This window comes from Rattus norvegicus, chromosome 4 (assembly GCF_021556685.1).
Source record: "Rattus norvegicus strain SHRSP/BbbUtx chromosome 4, alternate assembly SHRSP_T2T, whole genome shotgun sequence".
Classification (NCBI taxonomy): Eukaryota; Metazoa; Chordata; class Mammalia; order Rodentia; family Muridae; genus Rattus; species Rattus norvegicus.
This window is the reverse complement of record NC_141537.1, coordinates 62,321,742-62,349,265: the sequence shown is the minus strand read 5'-3', so window position 1 is coordinate 62,349,265 and position 27,524 is coordinate 62,321,742. Positions and strand designations below refer to the sequence as shown.

At 42.2% G+C, this 27,524-nt stretch overlaps 1 protein-coding gene across 8 annotated transcripts in view; it reads left to right on the top strand.

Annotated features, from left to right (window-relative positions):
• The window catches only part of Chchd3 (coiled-coil-helix-coiled-coil-helix domain containing 3), a 256,469-nt gene that overhangs the window by 75,205 nt on the left and 153,740 nt on the right, over positions 1-27,524 (top strand). For all 8 annotated transcript variants that reach the window (XR_015685388.1, XR_015685387.1, XM_087656520.1 and 5 more), the window contains one exon: positions 20,015-20,132. Coding sequence is in view for 6 of the 8 variants with exons in the window: in XM_087656520.1 (XP_087512646.1) it covers positions 20,015-20,132 (118 nt within the window). In the remaining 2 variants the exon portion in view is untranslated. The remainder of the gene's footprint in view (positions 1-20,014; positions 20,133-27,524) is intronic.

Below are 27,524 nucleotides of genomic sequence, written 5' to 3'. Positions count from 1 at the left end.
CATTTGAAAGAGTCTTTAATTACTCAGTTTGGGGGACCACATAGGCACTCATCTTTTCAAAGACAACCTCAGCATTAATTTATTACATTCTCAATTTTAGTCGTCGTTGGGCGGTAATACGGATGTAACTGCTTTTAGTTTTGGTGTAATGGTGCGCACTGTATCTTACAGACACCGTAATTGCCTATACTTTTTGTTTTATGGTGTTTTTTCTTAGCGGGATTTTTGCATATAGGGTTGTATTGTGGATGGTTCTTTTTAGCAGCAATCTTGGCCTTAGGCATCTGTGAACGAAAAACGGGGGGAGATACATTATTGTCACCTGTCACCGTGTGATGTCAATCACTGTGCTTGCCTCTGCAGGTGCATGAGGGCAGAGTGAAAGTCCAGACTGTAGACCTGGGAAAATGCGTGCAGATAGAAGGCTTTAGTTAGGGCCAAGACCAGCTAACTGAAGCCGGTCTTGGAATCAGAACTGAACACCCTTGGAGTGTCCTTCTTGAAGCATTGGGTTTCATACAGACAAGATCTGACACAGTGACCTTCTTGTCTTTTCTTTTGAGTCATAAATCTTCAGTATGAGTTCTCCCACATATTTACCTATGTAATTTTGAGCCATTTGTTTAACTTTCCAGCTTTGTTTTCTTTGGGTCTGAAGTGGGAGTGCAGCTCCCCTGGGGGATTTTTATGAGAAATGAATGAAATTGTGTATGTAAACCTGTGAAAATGTCTGGCATCAGGAGGTTCTTCATAGTTAGCAGCTATGTTAGTAGACAGTGTTATACATGTAAAGTATGTATGACTTATAACTTAAAAATTGTGCATGCTACAGAGCACACAGTGAACAGAGTAGGAGTGAAAAGACCACACAGGTCTGGCATATTTTATTAGAACACATTTAAATCATGTTTTGTGAGAAGCTCAGAGCAAACCCTGGGTGTTAAGCCCTATCTCCTGCAGGTTGACTCATGTCTGCATGCTATAATCTATACTTAAAACAAAAACAAAAAACAAAACTTGGTGTGTACTATAATTCAGGCAACTTTTTTTTTAAAATAAAGTCTTTGATGTTGAATTGTATACAATAATTTTTAATTCTTGAAATACATTTGTAATTGAACTTTTGAGTCAGAGATAGAAATGCCAAGTGAGGATATAGTGTAATTCCTGTGTCTGACAATACTGTGTTGTAAACTAAGATTCGTTAAGAGGTTAAACTGTATGTTAATTGCACACGCAACCACATTGGTATTAATCATAATGGAGTAGTCAGAGAGATGCCTCGGTGGTCGTGAAGGCGTACTGCTCTTGCAGGAGACCCACATATGGTTTCCCAGCACTCAGGTCAGGATCACAGATGCCTGTAACTGAAGGGAACTGACACGTCTGCAGGCGCCTGCCCTCAGATGCACATACCCTCAGAGAGACGCAAGCACACGTTAAAACCAAATCTAAGATAATCAGGAGTGGAATGCTTTGGAAGATGACAGTTATGCTAACGGCCATGATGGTAGTGTGGCTTCATGGGTGTTTACTTATTTCCAAACGCATAGAAATGTGCAGCTTTTTATGTCAGTCGTACATTAAGTGGCATGGAGAAAGAGAAACCCTGGTGAGGGAATGAACTGGAGTGATCCTAAAGAGGTAGTAGGAACAGTTGTAAGGAATTCCACTTCTTTCTTTTTATCTGCATACCTCTACCATCTCATTTCATGTTTAAGGTGAAATCAAAATGAAATCCAGAACATGGTTTGGTGCTGCATTCAGATCAATGCATTTTTATTAGATTTTTTTTTTTTTTTTTTGATGTGGATTCAGAGGGACTACTAGAAATACAGCATCTGCCAAGGAATGACTGGTTAGCTGATGGGCAGTGTCAGGGAAGCCTGAAAATTGACTGCTATGGCGCAGTACTAGGTACCTGCGTTGTCACTGTGCTTCCTCTGTGTGCCAAAGTGACTTCTACTAGACAGGGCAGTTGGCTTAGGGCTGGATAGACCTGGTCAGCACTTCTCATTTTTCCAGAGGGTACAAAGTTAAACATTTGAGGCCATCTTTCTTCAGAAGAGACTGATGTGGATTAGAGGTTCGTGTTTAACTAGTGAATCCTAGTGATTGCATTGTGCCTGATGATTTAAAATTTGATTCGTAAGAGGCTGCTTATCCTTTGTTGAAGGGGATTCAGAATTAGTTTTGCAGTGTATGTTTCTTGGGAGAAGGTTTGTCTTGTTTTCTTACACAGCTTCATTAGGTATTTGACTTTTAGCTGATACCTTCCTTTCTTCACTTGGTTGTCCTGTGCCCTTATAATGTACCACGCTGCTGCCCCGTCCCGTGGAACATTGCCTTTGTATACACAATGACTCCACAGTGCACTGGGGCCTGTGCTAGACCACAAGTTTCTTTTTAGAAAAGTATAGGTAATAAAAAAAAAGATGATATACAAAAATTATTTTCATAAGCATTAGTTTTCAGTGTAGGCCACTCCCATAGCCAGATCAACTCATCCAATCTTTATTCTTGTTTTATTTTGTTTGATTGAGGGGCTCATTCTGTCATGCAGGCTACACTCAAGTAGTTCTTCTGCCTCTGCCTCTGCCTCTGTCTCTGCCTCTGCCTCCCACTTTTGGAATTATGGGCTTGGGCCACCACATCTGCCATGCACACTCTAGCGTTTAATTTATTAACTTTATTCTAAAGTTTTTATTTTTTAAGGCACTCTTAAAATGTAACACTATGAGTCAAACCTTTAAAAGAGGAAAGGCCATCGTGTGTTGGGGGCTTGTCACCTCTTGTTGTTGCTTATTGTTGATCTGTTTTCTTTTTCCCCCTTTCAGTTCCTATCTAATTTCCAATTACTTCTTCTCCAAAGAGCCTGAGAGTGGGTGTGAGCCGTGGATTGGTTTTGGTGTAGCATAAGAATACACAGAGGTGGACCCAGTTTTAAGGATGCTCATAAGAGTGTGTTTGGGGTCCATCTCTGTCAACTAGTTTAGGTGGGTGTGGCATGGGGAGATGGAATGTGGAGACGTTCTCAGCTGCAGGCCTGTTGGCTGGTCACACACACGGACTGCTGGCTACCCAAGCACATGCTTCGTGGCTCTTCAGGTATCTCCAGAGAAGGTGGTACAGAGCTGGGTCTCAGCCCAGAAGTAGTAGCAGGTGGACAGGAGAAACCTACTCATCACAGTCGCCAGACAGAAGGGGGCAGTGGAAGAAGGCACTACTCAGGAAAGGCAGCTTCTTGTGGGAGGGCTTCACAGCAGCTCTCAGGCCACTGTTTGTACATTAGACTTGTTGCTGCTTGATTGTGAGGTGCCACCAGCTTTACGATGTATCCTGATTTCGTACATGCATATCATGTGTGATAGGATAGCCTGAATTCTAGAATAAGACAGGAAGAGTTGGAGTAGAGGCGATAACTAAATGACCACCTTCCCTGAAGCCGAAGGCAGACCAGAGCCTATAAATTGAAAGGCCACTTGTTATTCTAGGCTGGGTTGATGAGAAAAGATGCACACCTAGTCACAGATTGTAACAATGTTTAAAATAGAGAAGAAGTTCTGAGGATAAGAAGAGAATTGTAGAAGTTTCAAGATGGAAGGAACAGATACTTTATAAAGGAAATAGGATCTGGGCACTGGGCTTTACCTCTGCAGACCAGAAGCTGGATGATGCCCCAGCAAAAGGACTGAAATCCTGGAGTTCTGAGCGCTTCCCACCCTGTGAGGAATTAGGAAATGTCTTAATATAAGCAGCGGGTAGGTAGAATCTGTGAAGGAGACAAAGCATACTGATTATTTTTACAGAGAAACTTGATGTAATGATTGTTCAAGGGGCATTTACTAGTCAAAACAAAAGAAACAAAATTTACCAATCCTAAAGCAGTCTGTTTACCAGAGATACAAAGTGAGCCACCTATGTAGTTAACTTCCTAGTAACTGTCTAAATTGTAAAGAAATCTAAATGATTCTAGCTTTTTAAAAAAAGAATTCTTTATTTTATGTATATGAGTACATTGTAGCCGTCTTCAGACACACTAGAAGAGGGCATCAGATTCAGTTACAGATGGTTGTGAGCCACCACATGGTTGCTGGGAATTGAACTCAGGACCTCTTAAAGAGCAGTCAGTTGGTGCTCTTAACCACTGAGCCATCTCTCCAGCCTGATCCTAGCTTTTTTAAATGCTCAAATATATAATCAATGTAACATTCACGAAAGAGGCATGTTATATCCTATTGTTTCATGTCAAGTCTTTGGAGTCTGGAGTATGATGTATATTCACTACATCCTAATTTGAACTATTCTAGACTCACTGGCCTTGCCAGAGGACTGTATGCAAGGCACCTGAGAGTAGACCTGGCATGAAGAAGTCCCCACATCAGCCTTGGGAGCAATGGAAGGAGGTGGAGCCTCTGAAGTGGGGGCACCTTTTGGTTGGTGGTAGTGTCTGAGGTGGTAAAAGGTCTGTGATTTGAGGAGGGTGCCAGTGGGTGAGACTAATGACTCTAGAGTGGCACTCAAGGAGCTTGGTTCTGCAAGGTTGAATAAACTATCCTCTGCATCCAGCTGTGTGGGTGGATAGGAGCAAAGCCACCAGGTAGGCCTTCCTTTAGCCTTCCAGCTACCCTCTGACGCTCCCTAATGGAAAGTCTACCAGCACCCACCAGCGATGTAGTAATGGTTCAGAAAGTCCCAGCATGAAGCAGAGTGTAGAAGAGGGCTGTTGAGCTGAGAGTCACAGCTAAGCACCCAACACAGTAGTTCATCTTGGAAGAATAGTAAGAAAAGGAGGAAAGCAGAGACCCTCTACTGAGAGGAAGAGAAGCACCTGTGAACTTCAGGCAGTGGCTTGTGTATTTCAGTGTTCAAGATTCTTTTTTTTTTTTTCCTCTTAATTTTTTTTTTTACATTCTTTTTTTTTTTTTTTTATTAACTTGAGTATTTCTTATATACATTTCGAGTGTTATTCCCTTTCCCGGTTTCCTGGCAAACATCCCCCTCCCCCCTCCCCTTCCTTATGGGTGTTCCCCTCCCAACCCTCCCCCCATTGCTGCCCTCCCCCCATAGACTAGTTCACTGGGGGTTCAGTCTTAGCAGGACCCAGGGCTTCCCCTTCCACTGGTGCTCTTACTAGGATATTCATTGCTACCTATGGGGTCAGAGTCCAGGGTCAGTCCATGTATAGTCTTTAGGTAGTGGCTTAGTCCCTGGAAGCTCTGGTTGCTTGGTATTGTTGTACTTTTGGGGTCTCGAGCCCCTTCAAGCTCTTCCAGTTCTTTCTCTGATTCCTTCAAGAGGGGACCTATTCTCAGTTCAGTGGTTTGCTGCTGGCATTCGCCTCTATATTTGCTGTATTCTGGCTGTGTCTCTCAGGAGCGATCTACATCCGGCTCCTGTCGGTCTGCACTTCTTTGCTTCATCCATCTTGTCTAATTGGGTGGCTGTATATGTATGGGCCACATGTGGGGCAGGCTCTGAATGGGTGTTCCTTCAGTCTCTGTTTTAATCTTTGCCTCTCCCTTCCCTGCCAAGGGTATTCTTTTTCCTCATTTAAAGAAGGAGTGAAGCATTCACATTTTGATCATCCGTCTTGAGTTTCGTTTGTTCTAGGGATCTAGGGTAATTCAAGCATTTGGGCTAATAGCCACTTATCAATGAGTGCATACCATGTATGTCTTTCTGTGATTGGGTTAGCTCACTCAGGATGATATTTTCCAGTTCCAACCATTTGCCTACGAATTTCATAAACTCGTTGTTTTTGATAGCTGAGTAATATTCCATTGTGTAGATGTACCACATTTTCTGTATCCATTCCTCTGTTGAAGGGCATCTGGGTTCTTTCCAGCTTCTGGCTATTATAAATAAGGCTGCGATGAACATAGTGGAGCACGTGTCTCTTTTATATGTTGAGGCATCTTTTGGGTATATGCCCAAGAGAGGTATAGCTGGATCCTCAGGCAGTTCAATGTCCAATTTTCTGAGGAACCTCCAGACTGATTTCCAGAATGGTTTTACCAGTCTGCAATCCCACCAACAATGGAGGAGTGTTCCTCTTTCTCCACATCCTCGCCAGCATCTGCTGTCACCTGAGTTTTTGATCTTAGCCAATCGCACTGGTGTGAGGTGAAATCTCAGGGTTGTTTTGATTTGCATTTCCCTTATGACTAAAGATGTTGAACATTTCTTTAGGTGTTTCTCAGCCATTTGGCATTCCTCAGCTGTGAATTCTTTGTTTAGCTCTGAACCCCATTTTTTAATAGGGTTATTTGTTTCCCTGCGGTCTAACTTCTTGAGTTCTTTGTATATTTTGGATATAAGGCCTCTATCTGTTGTAGGATTGGTAAAGATCTTTTCCCAATCTGTTGGTTGCCGTTTTGTCCTAACCACAGTGTCCTTTGCCTTACAGAAGCTTTGCAGTTTTATGAGATCCCATTTGTCGATTCTTGATCTTAGAGCATAAGCCATTGGTGTTTTGTTCAGGAAATTTTTTCCAGTGCCTATGTGTTCCAGATGCTTCCCTAGTTTTTCTTCTATTAGTTTGAGTGTGTCTGGTTTGATGTGGAGGTCCTTGATCCACTTGGACTTAAGCTTTGTACAGGGTGATAGGCATGGATCGATCTGCATTCTTCTACATGTTGCCCTCCAGTTGAACCAGCACCATTTGCTGAAAATGCTATCTTTTTTCCATTGGATGGTTTTGGCTCCTTTGTCAAAAATCAAGTGACCATAGGTGTGTGGGTTCATTTCTGGGTCTTCAATTCTATTCCATTGGTCTATCTGTCTGTCTCTGTACCAATACCATGCAGTTTTTATCACTATTGCTCTGTAATACTGCTTGAGTTCAGGGATAGTGATTCCCCCTGAAGTCCTTTTATTGTTGAGGATAGCTTTAGCTATCCTGGGTTTTTTGTTATTCCAGATGAATTTGCAAATTGTTCTGTCTAACTCTTTGAAGAATTGGATTGGTATTTTGATGGGGATTGCATTGAATCTGTAGATTGCTTTTGGTAAAATGGCCATTTTTACTATATTAATCCTGCCAATCCATGAGCATGGGAGATCTTTCCATCTTCTGAGGTCTTCTTCAATTTCTTTCTTCAGTGTCTTGAAGGGGTCCTGCCGCTCCTGGGCCCTCCCCCATGGGAGCCCAGAGGCCTTATACAGTTTCCTCTTGGGCCAGGGATGTGGGCAGGGGTGAGCAGTGTTGGTGGTCTCTTCCGCTCTGCAGCCTCAGGAGTGCCCACCTGACCAGGCGGTTGGGTCTCTCTCTCACCGGGTCTGGGAGCAGAGAGCTGCTGCGGGCCGGGATCCGCGGGTGTGGGACTTCGGGTAAACACAGAACGTGCCTGGTCCTAGAGAAATTCTGCTTCCGTGTGTCCCAAGCTCACCAGGCAGCTTTCTTGCAGCAGAAAATTTGGTCTTACCTGTGGTCCCGAGGCTCAGGTTCGCTCGTGGGGTGCTGCCCAGGGGCTCTCTGCAGCGGCAGCAACCAGGAAGACCTGTGCCGCCCCTTCCGGGAGCTTCAGTGCACCAGGGTTCCAGATGGTCTTTGGCTTTTTCCTCTGGCGTCCGAGATGTGTGTGCAGGGAGCAGTCTCTTCTGGTTTCCCAGGCTTGTCTGCCTCTCTGAAGGTTTAGCTCTCCCTCCCACGGGATTTGGGTGCAGAGAACTGTTTATCCGGTCTGTTTCCTTCAGGGTCTGGTGGTGTCTCTGGCAGGGGTCCTGCCGCTCCTGGGCCCTCCCCCACGGGAGCCCAGAGGCCTTATACAGTTTCCTCTTGGGCCAGGGATGTGGGCACGGGTGAGCAGTGTTGGTGGTCTCTTCCGCTCTGCAGCCTCAGGAGTGCCCACCTGACCAGGCGGTTGGGTCTCTCTCTCACTGGGTCTGGGAGCAGAGAGCTGCTGCGGGCCGGGATCCGCGGGTCAGTGTTCAAGATTCTTGACATTCCTGAAGACAAACCCAGGAGGACCTGTAGTGGCAGAACACTTAGAGACTGCATTTGAAAGTAGTCTTAACAGAAGGACAGGTAGGAAAGGAAATTATCCAGTTTGCTGTCACCTGCTTTGCCAGGCCCGGCTAAGCTAGCATAGTGCCTGCATTGGTAAACTATAGTGAAAATGCTTCTAGTGTTGAGAGGGGAGGTGGGTGAGGGCCAGAGCAGAACAGCAGAGGGGCTTGTTGTTGTCCAGTAGATGGCGGCCTGACAGAACTAGGAATCCAGGGAGAAAAGGAGATAGCAAACAATATAAAGTACAAGAAAACAGGCTAGTTCAGTTATCCTGATGGTGGCTGAGCATTTCTCACGGAGAGACCCCTGTGTGTGCGCCATGCACACACAGACAGAAGCACGTGTGCTCACAAACACACACCAGCTATGTATTATTTATACCGAATGCAGTTAAGACACAGTGAATTTGTTCTAATCTTTTTTTTCTCCATCTTTATTAAATTGGGTATTTCTTATTTACATTTCAAATGTTATTCCTTTCCCGGTTTCCAGGCCAACATCCCCCTAACCCTTCCCTCTCCCCTTCTATGTGGGTGTTCCCCTCCCCAACCTCCCCTCATTACTGCCCTCCCCCCAACAATCCCATTCACTGGGGGTCCAGCCTTGGCAGGGCCAAGGGCTTCCCCTTCCACTGGTGCTCCTACTAGGCTATTCATTGCTACCTATGAATTTGGAGCTCAGGGTTAGTCCATGGGTAATGGCTTAGTCCCTGGAAGCTCTGTTGCTTGGCATTGTTGTTCATATGGGGTCTCAAGCCCCTTCAGCTCTTTCAGTCCTTTCTCTGATTCCTTCAACCAGGGTCCCGTTCTCAGTTCAGTGGTTTGCTGCTGGCATTCTCCTATGTATTTGCCGTATTCTGGTTATGTTTCTCAGGAGAGATCTACATCTGGTTCCTGTCAGCCTGCACTTCTTAGCTTCATCCATCTTATCTAGTTTGGTGGGTATATGTATGGGTCACATGTGGGGCAGGCTCTGAATGGGTGTTCCTTCAGCCTCTGTTCTAAACTTTACCTCCTTATCCCCTCCCAAGGGTATTTTTGTTCCCCTTTTAAAGAAGGAGTGAAGCATTCGCATTTTGGTCATCCTTCTTGAGTTTCATGTGTTCTGTGCATCTAGGGTAATTCGAGCATTTGGACTAATATCCACTTATCAATGAGTGCATACCATGTGTGTTTTTCTGTGATTGGGTTACCTCACTCAGGATGATATTTTCAAGTTTCATCCATTTTCCTATGAATTTCATAAAGTCATTGTTTTTGATAGCTGAGTAATATTCCATTGTGTAGATGTACCACCTTTTCTGTATCCATTCCTCTGTTGAAGGGCATCTGGGTTCTTTCCAGCTTCTGGCTATTATAAATAAGGCTGCTATGAACATAGTGGAGCATGTGTCTTTGTTGTATGTTGGGGCATCTTTTGAGTATATGCCCAAGAGAGATATAACTGGGTCCTCAGTTCAATGTCCAATTTTCCGAGGAACCTCCAGACTGATTTCCAGAATGGTTGTACCAGTCTGAAATCCCACCAACAATGGAGGAGTGTTCCTCTTTCTCCACATCCTCGCCAGCATTTGCTGTCCCCTGAGTTTTTGATCTTAGCCCTTCTGACTGGTGTGAGGTGAAATCTCAGGGTTGTTTTGATTTGCATTTCTCTTATGACTAAAGATGTTGAACATTTGTTTAGGTGCTTCTCAGCCATTCGGCATTCCTCAGCTGTGAATTCTTTGTTTAGCTCTGAACCCCATTTTTTAATAGGGTTATTTGTCTCCCTGCGGTCTAACTTCTTGAGTTCTTTGTATATTTTGGATATTAGCCCTTATCTGTTGTAGGATTGGTAAAGATCTTTTCCCAATCTGTTGGTTACCGTTTTGTCCTAACCACAGTGTCCTTGCCTTACAGAAGCTTTGTAGTTTTATGAGATCCCATTTGTTGATTCTTGATCTTAGAGCATAAGCCATTGGTGTTTTGTTCAGGAAATTTTCTCCAGTGCCCATGTGTTCCAGATGCTTCCCCACTTTTTCTTCTATTAGTTTGTGTGTATATGGTTTGATGTGGAGGGATTTGTTCCAATCTTAATAAAGGTTAAAAATTACTGGGTTAGCAAAGCTATCAAACAAGGAAATAGGAGAAAAGGTAAAAATCAAAGGTTCTTAGAGCAAAACAAAAGAAGCAGTGCAGTGACCTCAGCAGCATGGTTTTTTATAAACAACAGTCATTAGCCTTTTTGTGTTCGTCATGTTAACTCAGTCTGCGAATCACAAGGTTAGGAATCCAAAGAGTGATTGACTGCAAAGGGAGGGAAAGAGGTTTGTGCAGCTGTTCTTTCCCTACAGATGCTTGCTCTGAGCTGGCTGGAGGAGTGTGCGATGCTTTGATCTTGAGCATTTCCCACAGAGAAGGATGGCCTCAGACTATTTGAGTTTGAGGTCCACCCATTCCACCTGCCAGCTCTGTATCAGAGAGGCTACTGGTGCTGGAGGGTGAGAGGTTGCGCTTTAGTTCAAGCTGGAGGTCTTTCAAATAGAAATGAAGGGAGTATAGATTGTGGTCCCAGACTTAGTCGTGGCATGCTTTCACATCGTACTTGCCCTGGCAAATGTGTTTTGTATAAAATGAAAGGGAAGTATGAACGATGAAAAAGGCAGAATGTGTGTTTCATACACATAATGTAGTTAGCGTCTCGGAAAGCTTAGTATGCTCTTCATCAGAAAGCCACCAGTGCTGTTCAGGATGCTGCCATTTCATTCTTGTCTCCCACTGTTCACACTGCCTTCTGTGTTGCTGCCATACTGGAAGGCTTGATATCTAGTTTGTCTAGTGAGGACAGTGGTAGGAAAGTGATACCCCAGAGATGATTGCATTTGCCTTGGCTCCCTTTCTCCAGCATCAGCACCCACCCAGTAAGGAAGCTGCAGTAGGCAAGATGCAAGGGGAGGGGCATCCATGCAGCAGGCAAGCTGCTTAATAGGAGCAAGTTGTATGCTCTTCTCGCGTCTTCCACAGCACAGGACTTTGGAAGTCTTGATTCTGGGCAGTTTGATGCCGTCTTTATCTGCTCTTCAATTATCCACCTGCATTTTGGCTATTATGACAATCACTGTACACTTTAAGATAAAATCATGATCATGGCTTAAGATGCCTGTAAATATTCACTTCAAGCTAGAAAAAGAACTGACTCTGGGTCACCTAGGACAGCAGTTCCCAGCCTTCCTAATGCTGTGACCCTTTAATACATTTCTTCATGTTGTGATGACTCCCCAACTATAAAATTATTTTGTTCCTACTTCTTACTTATAATTTTCTACTCTTTTGAATTGTAATGTGAATATCTGATATGCAGGATATCTGATATGTGAACCCCAAAGGCGTCACGACCCACATGTTGAGAACCACTGCTCTAGTAGAAGTCAAAAGGGTTTTGGGTTGCAATGGACCTTTGTCTTGTATAGGAGCTTGGTTGTGAATGGTGAGGGAGATGAATACAGGAGCTGGGTGCTGTGTTTGGTGACAATACCTTGTGTCCTAAGAGCTGAATATTTTGTAAATATAAATGCAAATATTGTGCTTCTCAGCACAGTAGGTATTTGAGTTTAAAAAGCTCCCAGGAGCTGCTGAGCAGGTGGCTCTTTCTTCCCAAATGAAAACAGACAGAAACCTCAGGTAGCATTGCATCCTGTGTTATGAGGTAGTTTTCTGGAAGGGAGGCATGGAGAGTCCTTAGAGGGTGGCCACAGAGGACTGCAGTTACAGGTGTCAGCAGCTAGTTTGGGGCAGAGTTTCCTGTTCTTGTTTTTGTTTTGTTTTGTTTGTTGTTGTTGTTGTTGTTTCATCATTTCAGAGCTATGTCCAACTTTGACAATACAAGTTGAAGTGCAACTTAAAAAAAAGTGCACTTAAAAAAAAAAAGAGCATTCTTGTGAAAAGTAAGGTATTCTAGTCAGCCTTCTAGGTGTCTGAAGTCCTGGCTAGTAAGACTCATAGCTTTGGAGGTGCTAACTCATGGTTGCTTAGCTTTGTTGCTTTGGGGAGACAGCGCAGCAGGGTGGGATTGTGGCTGATAAGAGCTATTCACTAGTCATGAACCCGGAAGGCAAAGAGAGGGAAGAAGCAGCATGTCCTACTCCCCATCTGAAGACATGTTCCACAGCGATCTAAAGGACTGTTCCTAGGGTCTGCCTCTTGGAGCTTCTGCCAGCTAGGAACAGACTGTGGAGACTTAAGCTTTTACTCCAAGGGCCTTTGGAAGACATGTAAGATCCAACTTCAACAGAAAGAAACTTGGATTGTTCACGTCAAAGTGCTGTTTGAAGTAATACATCAAGACAGAGGGACAGATAGATGTCTTCTTGGTTCCTCTAGAACCAGGTCTCAGTGGTGCTAGATTTATCAGTTAGTTTTTAAGACTGTCTCTGACTCTTTCTCGGTCTCTCTCTCTCTGTCTCTCTCTCACTGTAACTTTTGTTTCGATACAGTTTTTTCTTTTATTGAAAGCATAACAGTCTGCTCCGGGTTGTTATGGAAACTGAAAGGCTCACACCTACAAGTGCTAAGATCTGTACCTGACACAGCTAAGCAGGGTAAAAATGCCACTTCTGTCTGTCATACATACAGATATTGTGTATGAATTTAGAGCTATATTAATGTGCATTCATCTACATGTATGTGTTTTGGGATACTAATTCATATACATTTCTTTCCAGGATTTGAAATGATTTGATTTCAATGCTAAGCTTGCTGTATAATTTTTTATTTGTAAAGTCTTTTAAATGGAAAATTGTATGCTTGTTCTGTCATTATTTTTAATAGTCTAATAATTAGTTCACTGATCTACCTAGCTCAGCTTTTCTAAAAGTGGATGGTAAACAAAATTTTCACTGCTAGTTCAGCATGTTTTAACAAAATATGATACATTAAAATGAAATTTATCATTACTATTAAAAGTGACCTGTGGGGTTGCCATCCTGCATTTCTCTCTGTGTTTCAGTCTTTTGGGGGTGAGCCACATTGCAGTGTTTTGTAGATCTTGTCTGTGTGTAATGGTCGGAGTTCAATTTTAGATAAGTCATTCAGTCATTTTATCTCTAACAATTGCATTTTTCCACTTATTCTCACCCATTATCTGAGATTCTTATCTACTTTCTCCAGCAGTAGAGTGGCTTTATATATTAAATTATAAAGTAATTTGCTAAGCCAGAGTTGTATAGAATTACTTAGTGTCTACCTGTATAAAACAAGTTTGACTATTTGGGAATGACCAAATGAGCAGGATTGAGCAGTATTAAGAGTCAGACCACATTGGGCAACCAGTGACACATATATGATATTGGGAAAACACATAAAAGAGTGTGTCTTCAAGTAACTGAACAGTAAAGGACTTACTGCTTTTTCTTAGTTAACCATGGGGGAGGTGCTACAATACAAACTAATTTCTGTTGGCAGCTTGTATGCACCTCCTCTCCCCCTAACCTAGGATCTGAGCTTGATAGGCAAACATCCTTCATTCAGCTGAGGTCTGTTCCAATCCTGTCTACTTCTCATTTTGAGCAAGGTCTGTCTAAATTCAAAGCCTGGCTTTGAACTTTTATTCTGTGATCCAGGCAAGGCCTTGAGCTTTACTCCTGAGCTTCTACAGCTCAGTGGCTAAGGTTACAGGTACACACCCAGGCTCCGGGAGGGAGATAGCTTTTCTAGGGGTTTAAGAAACATGGCTTTGTGAATTGGGCCATTGTGTTTCTTTCCTCTGATGTATTCCTTGAGTTTTTCTTTTGTTCAGAGTAGAGGGAGTAATGCCTCTCTCATGGAACCTAATGGAATTTGATATATAAAAAATGCCTAACTAAAGTTATTTTTAAAATTTCCTTTCCACTTCCTTAAACCCTTTAACTTCTTCAGAAGGCAATAAAGCTGGGTGTTTTTACCCTAGGACCATGTTATAGGAAGCTAGATTTTATACCAGATGTGCTAGTTGAATGTAATGAGTAATTTTGTTGGTCTTACTTAAAACGGACATTCAATAATATTCATTATAAGAGATTTGGCTGGTGTTTAGAAACTCATTTTGCAGGTATATCTTAAGTCTCTCACCTGATTGAGAATATGCAAAGAAAAGAGCTAGGTTCTGGGGCTTGAGGTGTAGGGCAGCACCAACTGGTATTTGTTTCATTAAGCTCAGGCAAGCTATCCAATTACTTAATGCAAATAAGAAAAGTTTACACTAAACTCCTACTTCTTTGCTGAAAACTCTAGAGAATTCAAATGAGGAGAGATATGTATTTAAAAGAAGGAAATTTAAATGAAACTTAAATCAGGGGCTTAATGTAGAATAATATTAGACTAGGAGATCTGAAGTAATAAGTGAGAAATGCCAGTAAATAAAAGGGGGCTGTGTTTGCTCAGATGCTTGTTCTGTTTAGTTTTGTTTTGAGATAATTCTTAAATCATCAGAGACCTAAGTTATAAAGAAAAGCCCCATTTTATCCCACAAACAGGGGCAGTAATGCGCTGCTTTGCCTTGCCAACGTGGACTTGACTCTTCTGAGAGTTTGTGGTACAATATTGCTTCTGACCTTACAGTTCCACCTGTGGCCTTGGTTTCCCAGATGTCCAGTTGGGTTGTCTCCCTGGGGAGGGGGTGGGCAGAGAAAAGGCTATGGGACAACCATCTTTCTAGTCATGTGTGTGTGTGTGTGTGTGTGTGTGTGTGTGTGTGTGTGTTGGGGGGTAGTGTGGAGCGATAGAAGACAGGGAGACTAGAGAAGATGTCCCACAAAGAAGTGGGCCCTTCTGAACATGTTAGTAGCTTTTCTTTGTAAAGTGGTTGTACTTTGTGACATGATTTAAATGAGTGAGTGAAAGAGGACATTTATCTGAGGAAAGAAAGGATGTCAATGAAAGTTTTTGGTGGAAGGTTTGAGAAAGGGCTCAGGGAAATTAAAATCTCCCAATATGGTGCCATTCCTTCTAAAGGTATACCATTTATCTGAAATTTTGCCTTTTAAAATAATTTGAAATAAAATAGTCTTTGCAGAGGTGATCTTAAACTTGTGGCATTCCAAAGGCTGTCACAGGACTGCAACTGAAGGAAATGCTTTCTTTTCTCAGCCCTCGATGTTTTCTGTGCCCCAGCCACTTGCTTTCCTTTCCTCCATCCATGTGGTACTATAGCAACCTCTTTAAAAATTATCATTCATAATTATGCTTCACAGAGGCAGACTGTGGTTCCTGTTTCATTCTCAGGGTTTGGAGCACTGCCCCTCACCCAGTGATTATTGAATGAATTGGTGAATATAACATTTAGTTTTTACCTCATGTTACATAGTAGAATTCTCAGAATCCTAGAAGTTATTTACTGAATGAACTGTAATTTCATGACATTTATTCCCTTTAAGATAAATGGAGAATAATATATTAAGACACGCAATGGAGTATAATGTATTAAGACATGATGTTTGCAAGCATTTACCTGTGTGGGATCCCCTTGACTTTAAAGCCGAGAAAGTTGATCTTTGTTAGATGACACCACCCAAATTCCTGTAGACCATGAGACGCCACTGGGTCCCACTGCCAGCTGCCCCAGGTGCACAAAGTTGGCTTTCCTAAGCACTTGTTACTCAGAACAGGCATTCCCTATGCTGTTCTCGTTGTGAAGGGAAGCAGGCATAAGAAATCGACTAGGAAAGAAAAGTGATTTTTCTTGTAGTTACTTTGTACTAGTCTGTCTTCAGTCTCTAAGAGTCAAAGAATTAGATGTTGATGTTCCCAGATGTTGGCCCCCTCCTCTCATAGGCCATTTAGTGTAGTCTGGATGTGCCATGTATGTGCTGAGTGCAATGTGTTGGGGGGACCTCTTAGGGTGCAGCTTGCTTTCTCAGCTGTTTCTTTTTTTTTTTTTTTTTTTGGAGCTGGGGACTGAACCCAAGGCCTTGCGCTTCCTAGGCAAGCACTCTACCACTGAGCTAAATCCCCAACCCCTCAGCTGTTTCTTTTATCCCCAAGTCTTTTGCTTTCTGTAGCTTTTGATTGATTTTTGTCTGTGGTGGGATGTGCCAGCCATTCATTCCTTACACATACATTTAACAAATGTTTGAGCATCTACTGTGGGTCAGGCAGCTGTAAGTACTGAGGTTATAGCAGTCACAGAAGTAGATAGACCACGCCCTTCCCAGTTTTGAGCTCACAGGAAAGTCAGAATGAAGCCTGTGAAAAAGCTGGACTCCCCAGCCACAACCCTTTGATCTATAATCTATCCTGCCTGAAAGATGGGCTGGGGCAATGGAGGTACAGACGTCGTGGGAGTGGCCAACCAGTGAATGGCTGGTCTAAGTTGAAATACGTTCCATGAAAGGGAAGCCAGTGCCCAATACTCTCTTTACGACCAGGAAAAGAAGTCTGGCTGCATAGCTCAGAGACCTAAGTTAGAAAAAAGAAATCAAGGCTGGAGAGATGGCTCAGTGGTTAAGAGCACTGACTGCTCTCCCAGAGGTCCTGAGTTCAATTCCCAGCAACCATGTGGTGGTTCACAACCATCTGTAAAGAGATCCGATGCCCTCTTCTGGTGTGTCTGAAGACAGCTACAGTGTACTTATATAATAAATGAATAAATCTTAAAGAGAAAAAAAGAAAAAAAGAAATCAATTCAATGATTCCTAGTCATATTCTGCTATACTCATATACTCAAATTTGGTGAGAGACCAAATTGGAGATCTCTATTGGGTCCCTCCTCTTGGAGCTTGGGGAACCCCGAGGAAGACAGGGAGAAGAATTGTAGAGGTCAGAAGGGTCAAGGACCCCAGGAGAACACAGCCCACAGAATCAACTAAGCAGGGCTCATAGGGGCTCACAGAGACTGAAGTGGCAATCACAGAGCCTGCATGGGTCTGTGATAACTTAGCAAGTTATCTGCAAATATGCTATGATTGTGCGACTCCTAATAATGGGGTCCGAGGTGTCCCTGACTCTTTTGCCTTCTCTTGGGAACCTTTTCCATTGCTGGGTTTCCTTGCCTGGACCTGATATGAGGGTTTGTGCATAGTCTTACTTGTGCTGTGTTTGGTTGATATCCCTAGGAAGCCTACTCTTTTCTTAAGGAAAACAGAAGTGAACCTGGGGGTTTGGGGGAAGAGGCAGTAACTAGGAGAAGTATAGGGAGGGGAACTGTGGTTAGAATTATTGTATGAGAGAATAAAAACAACAAGAACAGCAAACAAAGAAAAAAGAAAAAGCAGGAGACCATAGTCAGAATGTGGGTAAGTTTTTGATTCTAGAAGTTGTTGAAGAAAATTTAAAGAATCAAGCAACAGGAAAGCAAGTAAGAAGGAAAAAAAGGGTTGGGTAACAACACCAGAGGCCAAATCTGCCGTGTGCACGTAGGGTTTCTTCATATCAGAACATTCTACTTCCATGCCCTCCCGTCCCCATAGTGAGGGCTATTACTTTTATTACTTTGAGTTACTGAAATTTGTCGTGCTGTGCCAAATGCTTTATTTATGTTCAAGGTAGGTGTTAACATAACCTAGCAGAGCTCAGGGCAGTGAGCTGCTGTTGCACTGGACAGTAAGTGTAGTGCCTTGGCTTGGACCCCAAAACCTCACCCAGTGCTGTCTTCATACGCAGCAAGGTGGTAGGCCTTGTTTTCTTAAATGTTGAAGACCTTCATATGCTAATAGATTTGCTTCTTTCCTTTCATTTCCAGTACTTTTTGATCCTCTGGGTTAAGCAGTTATATCATCATTAGTAATTAAACTTGTTCTGTATATTAGTGAATCCAACTAGAAAAAATTCTTTATTAAAACTAGCTATACCAAACAGAATGATAAAATGTAGTTCTGTAGATTCGTAGTCCATGTTCACAAATAAATGTCATTTTTGAACATAAAGCACATGGATGTATGTGTGCACATGTGAAATGCCTAGCCCACTTCTTGGCATGTAGCGGGTGATCCCTAAGTGCTGTTATTTTATTTTAGTTGTTACCTAACATGTTAAACAGGCAACTTTTAAAACCGTGGTGTAGCAGTATTCTCATTAAAGTGCTTCAAATGCATAGTTTTATAATCTGGCTTGACAACCTTAGCAGTTATCAGTGGACTCGTGTGGACCACTCCATTTTGGTGATTTAGCTCCGGGATGTATTTGTGTGTCGACCTGTGTCTTTCCAGCTGCAGAATGCCAATGCGTCAGAGTCACTGGGCAGGGCTGCACTAAAAGACATTTTGTTAGACACCTACCCCATGGTTCCCGATGCCTCGATGGGAGGCGCTGCCTGCGATTTACAGTCCAGGAACTCCTTAGCTGCTTCTGCTGCTGTGTGTCCTCACTCTGAGCACCTGATCTGGGAAGGCAGTAGGATCTGAAATTATAATCCTCTGTGCGAGAGTCAGCAGCTGATGCCATGCTGTTGGGTTTATTAAATATTTTAGAGAATTTTGAGTAAGCTTATATTTATTTCTATTGGGTTTTGTTGTTGTTGTTTATTTGATTCAAGAAACAACTTAAAATGTTTACCATCTAGGGAAAGGGCATAATTCTGGAATATATTTTACAAGATAATTTTATCTGTTACAACAGTTCTAAGAATGCCAGGGTGTTAAAATGATGTGATGGTTTAAAATAGTAACAAGAGTTCTCTACTTCCTTTCAAGGGTCACTTTGATAGACTAGCACCAAGTAAAATTTAGCACTCATCATTCACACTCAGAAAATTTCACTCAGAATGACACCAACATAACAATTTCACCCCCTTTTAAAGCATAGCTTACATCTTTGGAGTATAGAAGTATTATTCTTTCAAAAGAGAAAAGGCAATCAGAAAATCTTTGTCCACGAGATTAGACTGAAATGATCTTTCATTCAGTGCTTCTGAGTGCCTTTCTGTGCAAGACATTATGGCAAAGTCTAGTGCCAAAGTCATTTGTCATTACCATATCCAGTGAGGGTATTTCAGTAGATTGTCACTTAATGTGGGTCTAATTGTGTGATGAGACTATGGATCACCTTAATGCAACTGTAGGCTTCAGTAATGGAATTAGCAGTGTGCAGGTCCTGACCCTGCCACTGCTGCATTCTTGTTTCCCTAGACCATGTCTTGAGTGTAAGGTGCCCATTGGAGGTACGGTAGGTGGGAGCAGTCATTTCAGCAGCCTGGAGCCTGCTATTCAAGGCCTATTCCGCATATGGCGATTATTGGAAGATGGAGTGATGTACTGGTTGGAGAGACCATCTGAGTGTTACTGGCTAACCCCTGCTTTTAATGTAGGATTATGAAACCTGAGATCTCAACACCTTGTTCACTACTATGTCATCTATACCTGACTTACTTTTGAGAGGAAGATGTGATAAGCCTTCATGTTTCTCACTCAAAAGGGTGGCTTGATGAGCTCTGTGCATGTGTGCATGTGTGTGGAGAGGCCAGGAATTTAGCTCAGCAGTAGCTCTCAGGAGGGCTTTCTACCTTGGGTTTTGAGATGGTGCCTGGGACCTCCGACTTGCTAGTGAGCTAGGCCAACCAGCCAGCCAGCAGGCCAGGGATCTTCCTGTGTGTTTACAAACACATGCTGCCACTCCATCTTTATGTGGGTGCTGGACACATACTCAGGTCCTCATGCTCGTGGGGCAAGCTCGCTACTTACTGAGATCTCCCAGTGATGGGATGTGTAGGTGAGACGTTTTCAGTTTTACCTGAGAACTTTGTTAAAGGCACTTTGTCAGCTGGATCAATACCTTCTCCTCTTAGAATTCTGATGTTGTAAATGTGTGGGTGGAGGCTGCAGGGATTTCTGTAATATAAAGATTTGATAGATTATGGGCCAATGTGATTTCAAATTTTGAATTTATGGCTGTATGTTTCTGCCTTTTTATTCAGTTTTTTTTTTTTAAATTTTTAACACAAAGTGATGTCAACCAGCAAAGTAATTTTTTCTATCTAGGTTATTAAATCATCTAAAAATAATTTCAGTCATTAAAATAATTAAAAAGAAAGTATTATTACCTTTTTTTGTCTTTTCAGCCTTAAGCACGCCAGGGACCTAGAAAGAGAGAAAGCTGTGGCCAATGAGCAGCTGACCAGAGCTATCCTTCAGGAAAGAATATCCAGTGAGGAGAACCGCACAAAGGTGAAGCATCTGGTGAGTCTCATCCTGGTAACAAAAGATGCCTTGTCATCCTGGGCACCCATCCCTGAGGTTGGGAAGCTAAGCTCTCCACTCTAGCTTTTAGTGTGGAGAACAGTAATGTTCCCATGACCAGGTTTTCTTGAGTTTTATATATTACAAGTAGCTGATAAAGGATGACCATCCAGGTCATTAAGGCAGGTTACTTTAGAAGTATTGAAGGCACAGGTGGTGCTTGGGGAGATTTGTTTGTTTTTCCTTCCTTGACGTTTTTGTCTCTTCTGTACTGGGCATGGGCCTGGCCTTCTTTCTCTTCCTGCTGACCATTTCCAGACGCTTCCGTGGCAAAACTCCAGGAAGGTGAGCTGAGCTTTTGTCAGCCACTCTCTAGGCCTTACAAAGAGAAACTGTCTGGCTTGGAAAAGCCTTTTAAAAGACAACCAGAATTTTTTTCAGTAAAATAGTTTTTAATTTTAAGTCTATATAAATACTTTAAAATAACCAAAAATTTAACCAATTTAAGAGTCACTCACCCATACATCTTTTCCTGACATGGTCATAGTTTACACTGGAGTGCATTTCTCTGTAATTTTTTAAAGGTTTCTTTTATATAACTTTGAATTTGAATAAATGCTGTATGTGTGCAAATATATTGGTAGATTACAGAACAGTTTTCTGAAATGTAGTTTCTATGATGATTAGTATCATCACCACTTATTAAACACGGTTTCCATTGGCAGCTAAAACTCCATCTCTTCTGGTTTAAGCCTCTAGCCTGGACTTCTCAGTCCCTACTTTTCTTCCTAGAAATATAGGCGAAGCTGTTCGGGACCTTTATTCCTTGTTAGAACACACAAGGGAACCAGTGAAATGGAACACAAGGCCTCACGTGGAGGGCTTTGAATCCAAAAATTCTTGCTCAGTAAGTAACTGAGAACTGCTGAAACTAGGTGAGAAAGAGGCTCATTTCTCTCTCCTCTGTCTGTCTCTGTCTGTCTCAGCTTAGCAGTTTCCCCACACATTACTATTAGGATAATTGAGTTTGTTCCTTTACTCTCTTTTTTAATGACTGACTTTACTACTTATTCATTATGATGGAGTACAGTGTGGTAAGTATCCCCATGTATACAGTGTGTCTGATCAAATTAGCAAAGTGGTATTTCCTCCTGACTCATTTTGGATGTGTGTGTGTGTGTGTGTGTGTGTGTGTGTGTGTGTGTGTGTATGTACTGAGAAAGCTTAGAATTCTTTTTGTGAACTATATAATAAATTGCTAACAATATTTCCTTTTTTTTCTTTTTTGTTTTTAAAACCTTTTATTCCTTTATTTGAAAAGTGAGCCGTGTGCAGAAAGAGGAATGAAAAGCAAAGTCAGTTTGTAAAGCTCGTTCTCAGTGACTGTTCTGAGGCCCCAGGCTTTATGGGGATGGACGTGTTGCCAGAGAAGGGGAGATAGACCAGGAGGGAAATGCCAGTGGGCTGACCTTGGTCAGTACCTCAAGCATGTATTGAGTGACACTAAGGAGGGAGGGTCAGAAGGGACACCAGCAAGTTTAAAGGAGAAACAAAGTACTGAGCAACTGAGATCTGATTCTGTCTGCTGTCTCTTTGACCTGAAGCATGTTTTGAGGAGAAAGTGGAGAAAGTATCAGGCTAGTTGTCTGAGAGCTCATTTCATTTACAGTAAACCCTCACAATCTGAAGGCTAAAGACTAGACGAGAGCAGGGTAATGGTGCTCATGTACCTTTCAGGAAGGTCCTGGGGGTATTTCTGGTGAGCTTTTTTTTCTGTGCCCCTTCTTGGTCCTCTGTACATCATACCTGGAATACTCTTCTCTCAATGGCTCTTTCTCTGAATGTGGCTGTATGGTCTTGTTTACTTCTCTTTACGCACATGGTGAAGCATTAGAAGAGGAACGGTTTCACGGAAAATGTGAAAGCTTGATCCTGTAGAAGCCAGAGGCAGCTCCCATTGTGACGCGGTTTGGATGGGATGGTATGTTCAGCCTTGTTTGTCTTCACAGCCTGTGTATTGCCTGTTTTCACTTTACTTAACGACTCATGTAGAAGACACTGAAGTGTACTGTTTGTAGCTCTTCCTTACCAGTCATGGAATTGTGTGGTATAGATGGCCAGTTTCAGCACTCACGGTTGCTCTGTCTCACCACTCATCACAATGCTGGCTAAATCGAGTCCTCAGAACCCTTAGGGGAGTGGGTAGGATTGATATAGTGGTGACTCAGGCGGTCTCCACCTGTTCACATACTTGAGTGTTGTGGCTACAGAGGCATAACCACTACTGGCTAATTCTTGATGTGTTTACTGTTTTATTGCTGTTATTGTAGAAGACATATATTCACTGGGTAAAGATCAGAAAATAAGTCCAGTAATACATTAACATTAACATAAAGTCATTATCCACAGATAACTATTAATGTTTTATTGTGTATATCTGCACGTGAATATATGTATGCTCATATATTTTTCCACATTTATGTATAAGTGCAGATGCTTATGTTGTGCATATCCTTATATGTTTTGGGGTGAGGTTGTGTGTGAAGTTGGAGCTCAGCAGGGTCTCTCACTGGCCTGGGACTGTCCAATTAAGCTGGGCTAACTGGCCAGCAGCCCCAGGGATCTACCTGTCAGTACCCCTCCAGAGCTGGGGTTATTAGTATGAACTACCAGCCTGGCTTTTTTCTTGTGGATTCTAGGAATTGAACTCAGCTCTTCTGTGCTTGTGCAGCAAGCACTTAACTGACAAGGTAGTTCCCAACCTAAAATCTGTTTTTGTAAACAATCATTTTTGTTCAGATCCTTATGGTTCATGGCAAGCACCTTACCAACCAGACGCTCTCCTGACCCCAGTGTTCTGCCTTAGGTTTGAAAACGTTCTTTTTGCTTTCTATTGAGTTTGTCTATAACATTAATAGATTGTGTTTGTCCAATACATTTATGTATGAATATTTTTCCCAATAAATGACTTTTTGTAGTCTTATATTAATTTATACATTAAAAAATACTTAGACTGCATGGCAAAGTTTTAATAACAATACATACGTTTTTGTATGTTCACTACTTAATGGCTGAGTATATTTCAACGAGTTCCCCCTAATTATCAGAATAAGGTGTGAAAAAAATATAAAAAATTAGAAGAGTATAGTATTAGCTAAGAGGGCTAGCTGAAAGCAGGAAGACTGAGTTCAGAGCCAACCTGGGTCACATGAGAAAGTTCTGTGCCAACCTGGGCTACATAGTAACATTGACATCAGGAATAAAAGAATACCCTAAACTGCTGTTGGAAAGCTGTCACCTTGTGTTCGTCAAGGTGTGGCATTCTCCTTCCTCTCCCATACCTGTGTTCTACATAGACCTTCAGGTTTCAGACTTGCATCTGCCACCTTTAGAAACAGAGTCCTGGTGTGGATCCTGTGCCTTCTGTTATATGTAGTCCCTTGACCCCTTCTCTTGAGTATGGCATCTTTAGACCCTGTGGTGTTGAGTCAGCTTAAGAACTGCAGCATTATTCTACTGTGAGTGCTGGGTGCCTGTCACTGCGTGCCTTTAGTCTGTGAGCCCTTGGAGGATGGCCAGTATTGGCTTGTTTTGCGGTCTCTGGAACTCAAGTGTTACAGCCTATGGGAAAGTAAACTTTTGAGTTTTATGTATTTGGATTAATTAGAAAGTTCTTATTCGGGGTTGGGGATTTGGCTCAGTGGTAGAGCGCTTGCTAGCCAAGCCCTGGGTTTGGTTCCCAGCTCCAAAAAAAAAGAAGGTTTTTATTCAATCAAACTGATATGAAAATGTGTATCTTTTCTTAAATATTTGAGGACACAGCTGTTTTATATATTGGGTTTTAAAGGGTATATATCTATATAGAGACAGATATATGCATAAAGTGAAAAGTCTTTCTGATGAGATTTTATGCTAAACATGACATTCATGTTTCAGATATGATGTATTCATGAGGACTAGAGTTAGTTTTCTCATGCTTTTAGTGTATCTGTTTTGATTGCCATCTGTCACATAGGTCAGAGGTGGAATTTATCACTAGTGGGCTTACTTATCATACTGTACCCCATTATCATGTCAGCGTATATCAAGAAGTCTTGGGATCTAGACTTACATTTTTATGTCTGTCTACCTGCATGTATATATATTTTGTTGCTGGGAACTGAACCCATGGTGCTGCTGAGCCACACCCCAAGCCTAGCCTTACATTTGGAGCACTTTAAATCCAGATCTCACATTTATTTTCAGATATGCTCACCCTGTATGTGAAGTAAACCTACTCATGTCTCTCTACTTTTCCCCACTGATCGGTGTTTAGCATGACTTCTTGTAAGTTCCAGGCTTCCCGCTCAGTTGTTTCAACAGAGTCATGATGGTCTTGTTGCTAAAATCTAGAAACAGGTTCCAGTCAGAAATTTCCTGTTTGGAAGTCTTGTTTTTGCTGGAGAAACTTAAACCTGCTCTAGAAATGCTATACCATTTCCTCTCTGTCCTGTGTAACTGCTTCCAGATTTTAATCAGATTTTATCCAGGGGCTTGGGAGAGGCCACTCACTGGTGACTGTGCCTGTCTGATATGTTCACACTGGTGGCAAACCCTTCCTGGGCGCAGTGAAGAAAGGATTAGTGACAGGGGAGCACGGAGCCACATCCGAGGGCAGTGCAGCTGGACATTCTGTTTTCTTTACGGTCTGTGTTCCTAGTCTCATATTTGCTGTATCGTTAGAATTCCTTTTGAAATTAAAGAATACTAGGCTGACTTTTTACTTTACAATTATATTTGTTTTCTTTCTAAAAATGCCAGTTAAAATTAGTGATTCAATCTTTTTTCTTGCTTATTAAATTATGTTGGTATAATGTTAGTCATTTTTTATTCACTATTGAGATGTTTAGTATTTTCTCTCTTAAAAAAAGATCTGAACTTTAAAGCAAGCCTTAATTTACTTGTATAATAGCATTTATTAAGTGTCTTGCATCCTCTGCCCCTAAGTGTGACACAGCTTCCTTCACCCTCAGAACAGTTGTCTTTATTTCCTGTCTCCTGTATGGATGTTAGCAGTGCTGAAGGTGTGGAGAGAACAGCCTGTCTTTCAGGAAGCCATCAAGGCAGAGGGAGGCAAGTGTTCTGCCTCCGTTCACCACATTCTCCTTGAGGGAAGGTTCTGTGTGTTTCTGCAGGGTTTGCAGTCCTGGCGTAAGACCCTGGGTCTGACTGACATCTTCTTACATACTTCTCACTGTACTTAGCTCATCTTTTTCTCCCCATGACCCCTGTCTTTTTCTCTCCTGCTTGCTGGTTGGCTTCTTCACATCAGACAGTACCCTGTCTGCTGTTTTCACTGTGTGTGTGTGTGTGTGTGTGTGTGTGTGTGTGTGTGTGTGTGTGTGTGTCTAGTAGTTTCCACATATGAGAAAGAACATATGAACATATATTTTGAGGAGACAGATATCATTCTTAAAATCAATCTTTTAAAGTTTATATATCTTACCAATTTATACTACTTACAGTGCTGTGAGAATTCCTACTTTTGAGGCTGTAGGGGTCTTGCCTTCTTTTTACGTCATTGCTGTATCTGCATCCATTTAATAGCTGCTTAGGTGCCCGTATACGCCAGGGTCCAACAGACAGTAAGAAGCTGATATTGTTGACTGAATAACTGAATATGCTAAAATCCAAGAAATAAAAGAGAAAGAAGTGATTTTCTAGGGAATGGGATCTTGTTCTGAAATTGCCCTGAAGGTTGAGGAGCAGGGACTGTGTAGTGTCTTATGTTGTAGACATAAGCATGCATACATGGACATGGGGGATACACAGGTGTTGCTGAGGGGAAGCAGAGCAAGAAGTGTGATGGGGTGTGGCAGCAATAGTCACCAGAGCTTAGGTTGTGGAAGGCACAGCCCCTAAGGAACCCTGGACTAAACACATAGGTGGGCATAAAAGATTTGAAGCAGGACAATGGAGTGATTTGAAACTTGTCTTCAGAGTTTAGTGATGTGTGAGGGCAGGAGAGGACAAGAACACGGGGGATGCTTAGAGTCCGAGAGGAGGCCTCACATTTACTTAGCAGAGAGCAGGTGAGACCTGAATTAGAGCATTGCCTACACGGAAGCAGAGTAAGGAGATAGAAGTAATACTTGAGAAATGTTTTAGTGACTTCAGGTTTGAAGTGAAAGAAGAATCAAGACTGACTTGAGGGCTGTGAGTCTGTGACAGTGAATAAGAATGCTTGCAGCATGCCGGACGGACAGCCCAAGTTTGATCCCTGAAACCTACATGATGGAAGAAAAAAGTGTCTCCCACAAGTCATCTTCTGACCGCTACATGTGGGCTATGGGGTACACAAATGCTTATTCATTTCCTCTCCCCCCTCTTCCCCCTCCTCTCCCTTCCCCCTCCTCCCTCTCCTTCCTCCTCCCTCTTCCTTCCCACCCTCTCTCCCCCACAATAAATAAGCACAGTTCAATAAAAGACTGTCGAGCCTTTGTGTCAGCAACTCTGTATCACTAGAAATTAAAAGGAAAAAAGAATAGCACTTAACCTTAAGAACTGTCCAGGGCCACTTGTGTGCTGTGCAGGACTTCACTCAAGAACTGGGGCGGGTACCAGCATTGGCTATTGTGTTGTCTGTTTTCTGAGAGTACTTTGCTCTTTCTTGACATTTATCTCCATTGCCCATTTATTCAACTTGTCCTGTGTATAAGGTTCTATTAATTGCAGATGTGAAGGCAAATTAGGTCTAGTTATCCTTCTTCAGAAGCTTCATTGTAGGGAGGTCAAAGGTCATTCTTATCTTCTTTTCTTTTCTTTTAACCTTATAATTTTTGAATGTTTAAAAACCTCACACTGTTTAGAAAAATAACACAAAAAGTGTAGTGTATGAATGTACAAATTTTATTTTTGCAAATTTATGTGACTTCCACTAAAATGTCGGTTTTTACCCCCAGTTTCCTTTTTGTCTGAAACACCCCAGTGAAGCAATCAAGAAGAATTGATTAATTTTGTGCTGCATGCTTTTCAACTCTGCATTTTCTTTGTGCTTCAAACTGTGACAGTTGAAATTTTATGGTAAAAGAGGAAAAGGTTTTGAATTTGGGGTATGGAGGAAAATGACTAAATTAAAGGAAGCGGTTAGGAGCGCTGGACTCTTGCTGGAAAGTTCTATGTCTTAGTAGCAGTCACTTGATTAGCCAGCTACATGAAGTTTCAGCGTGACATGCTGGTTGTTATCCTGAGTTCTCTTATTGAGCACTTAAAGATAATTAAGAAATTCTTCCCTTTTGTGTGTGTGTGTGTGTGTGTGTGTGTGTGTGTGTGTGTGTGTGTAATCTAGGTGTTTGATTATCTCCCTAGTTGTTCTCCCCATGGCTGTCCTCTCAGCCTAGTTATTTAGATATA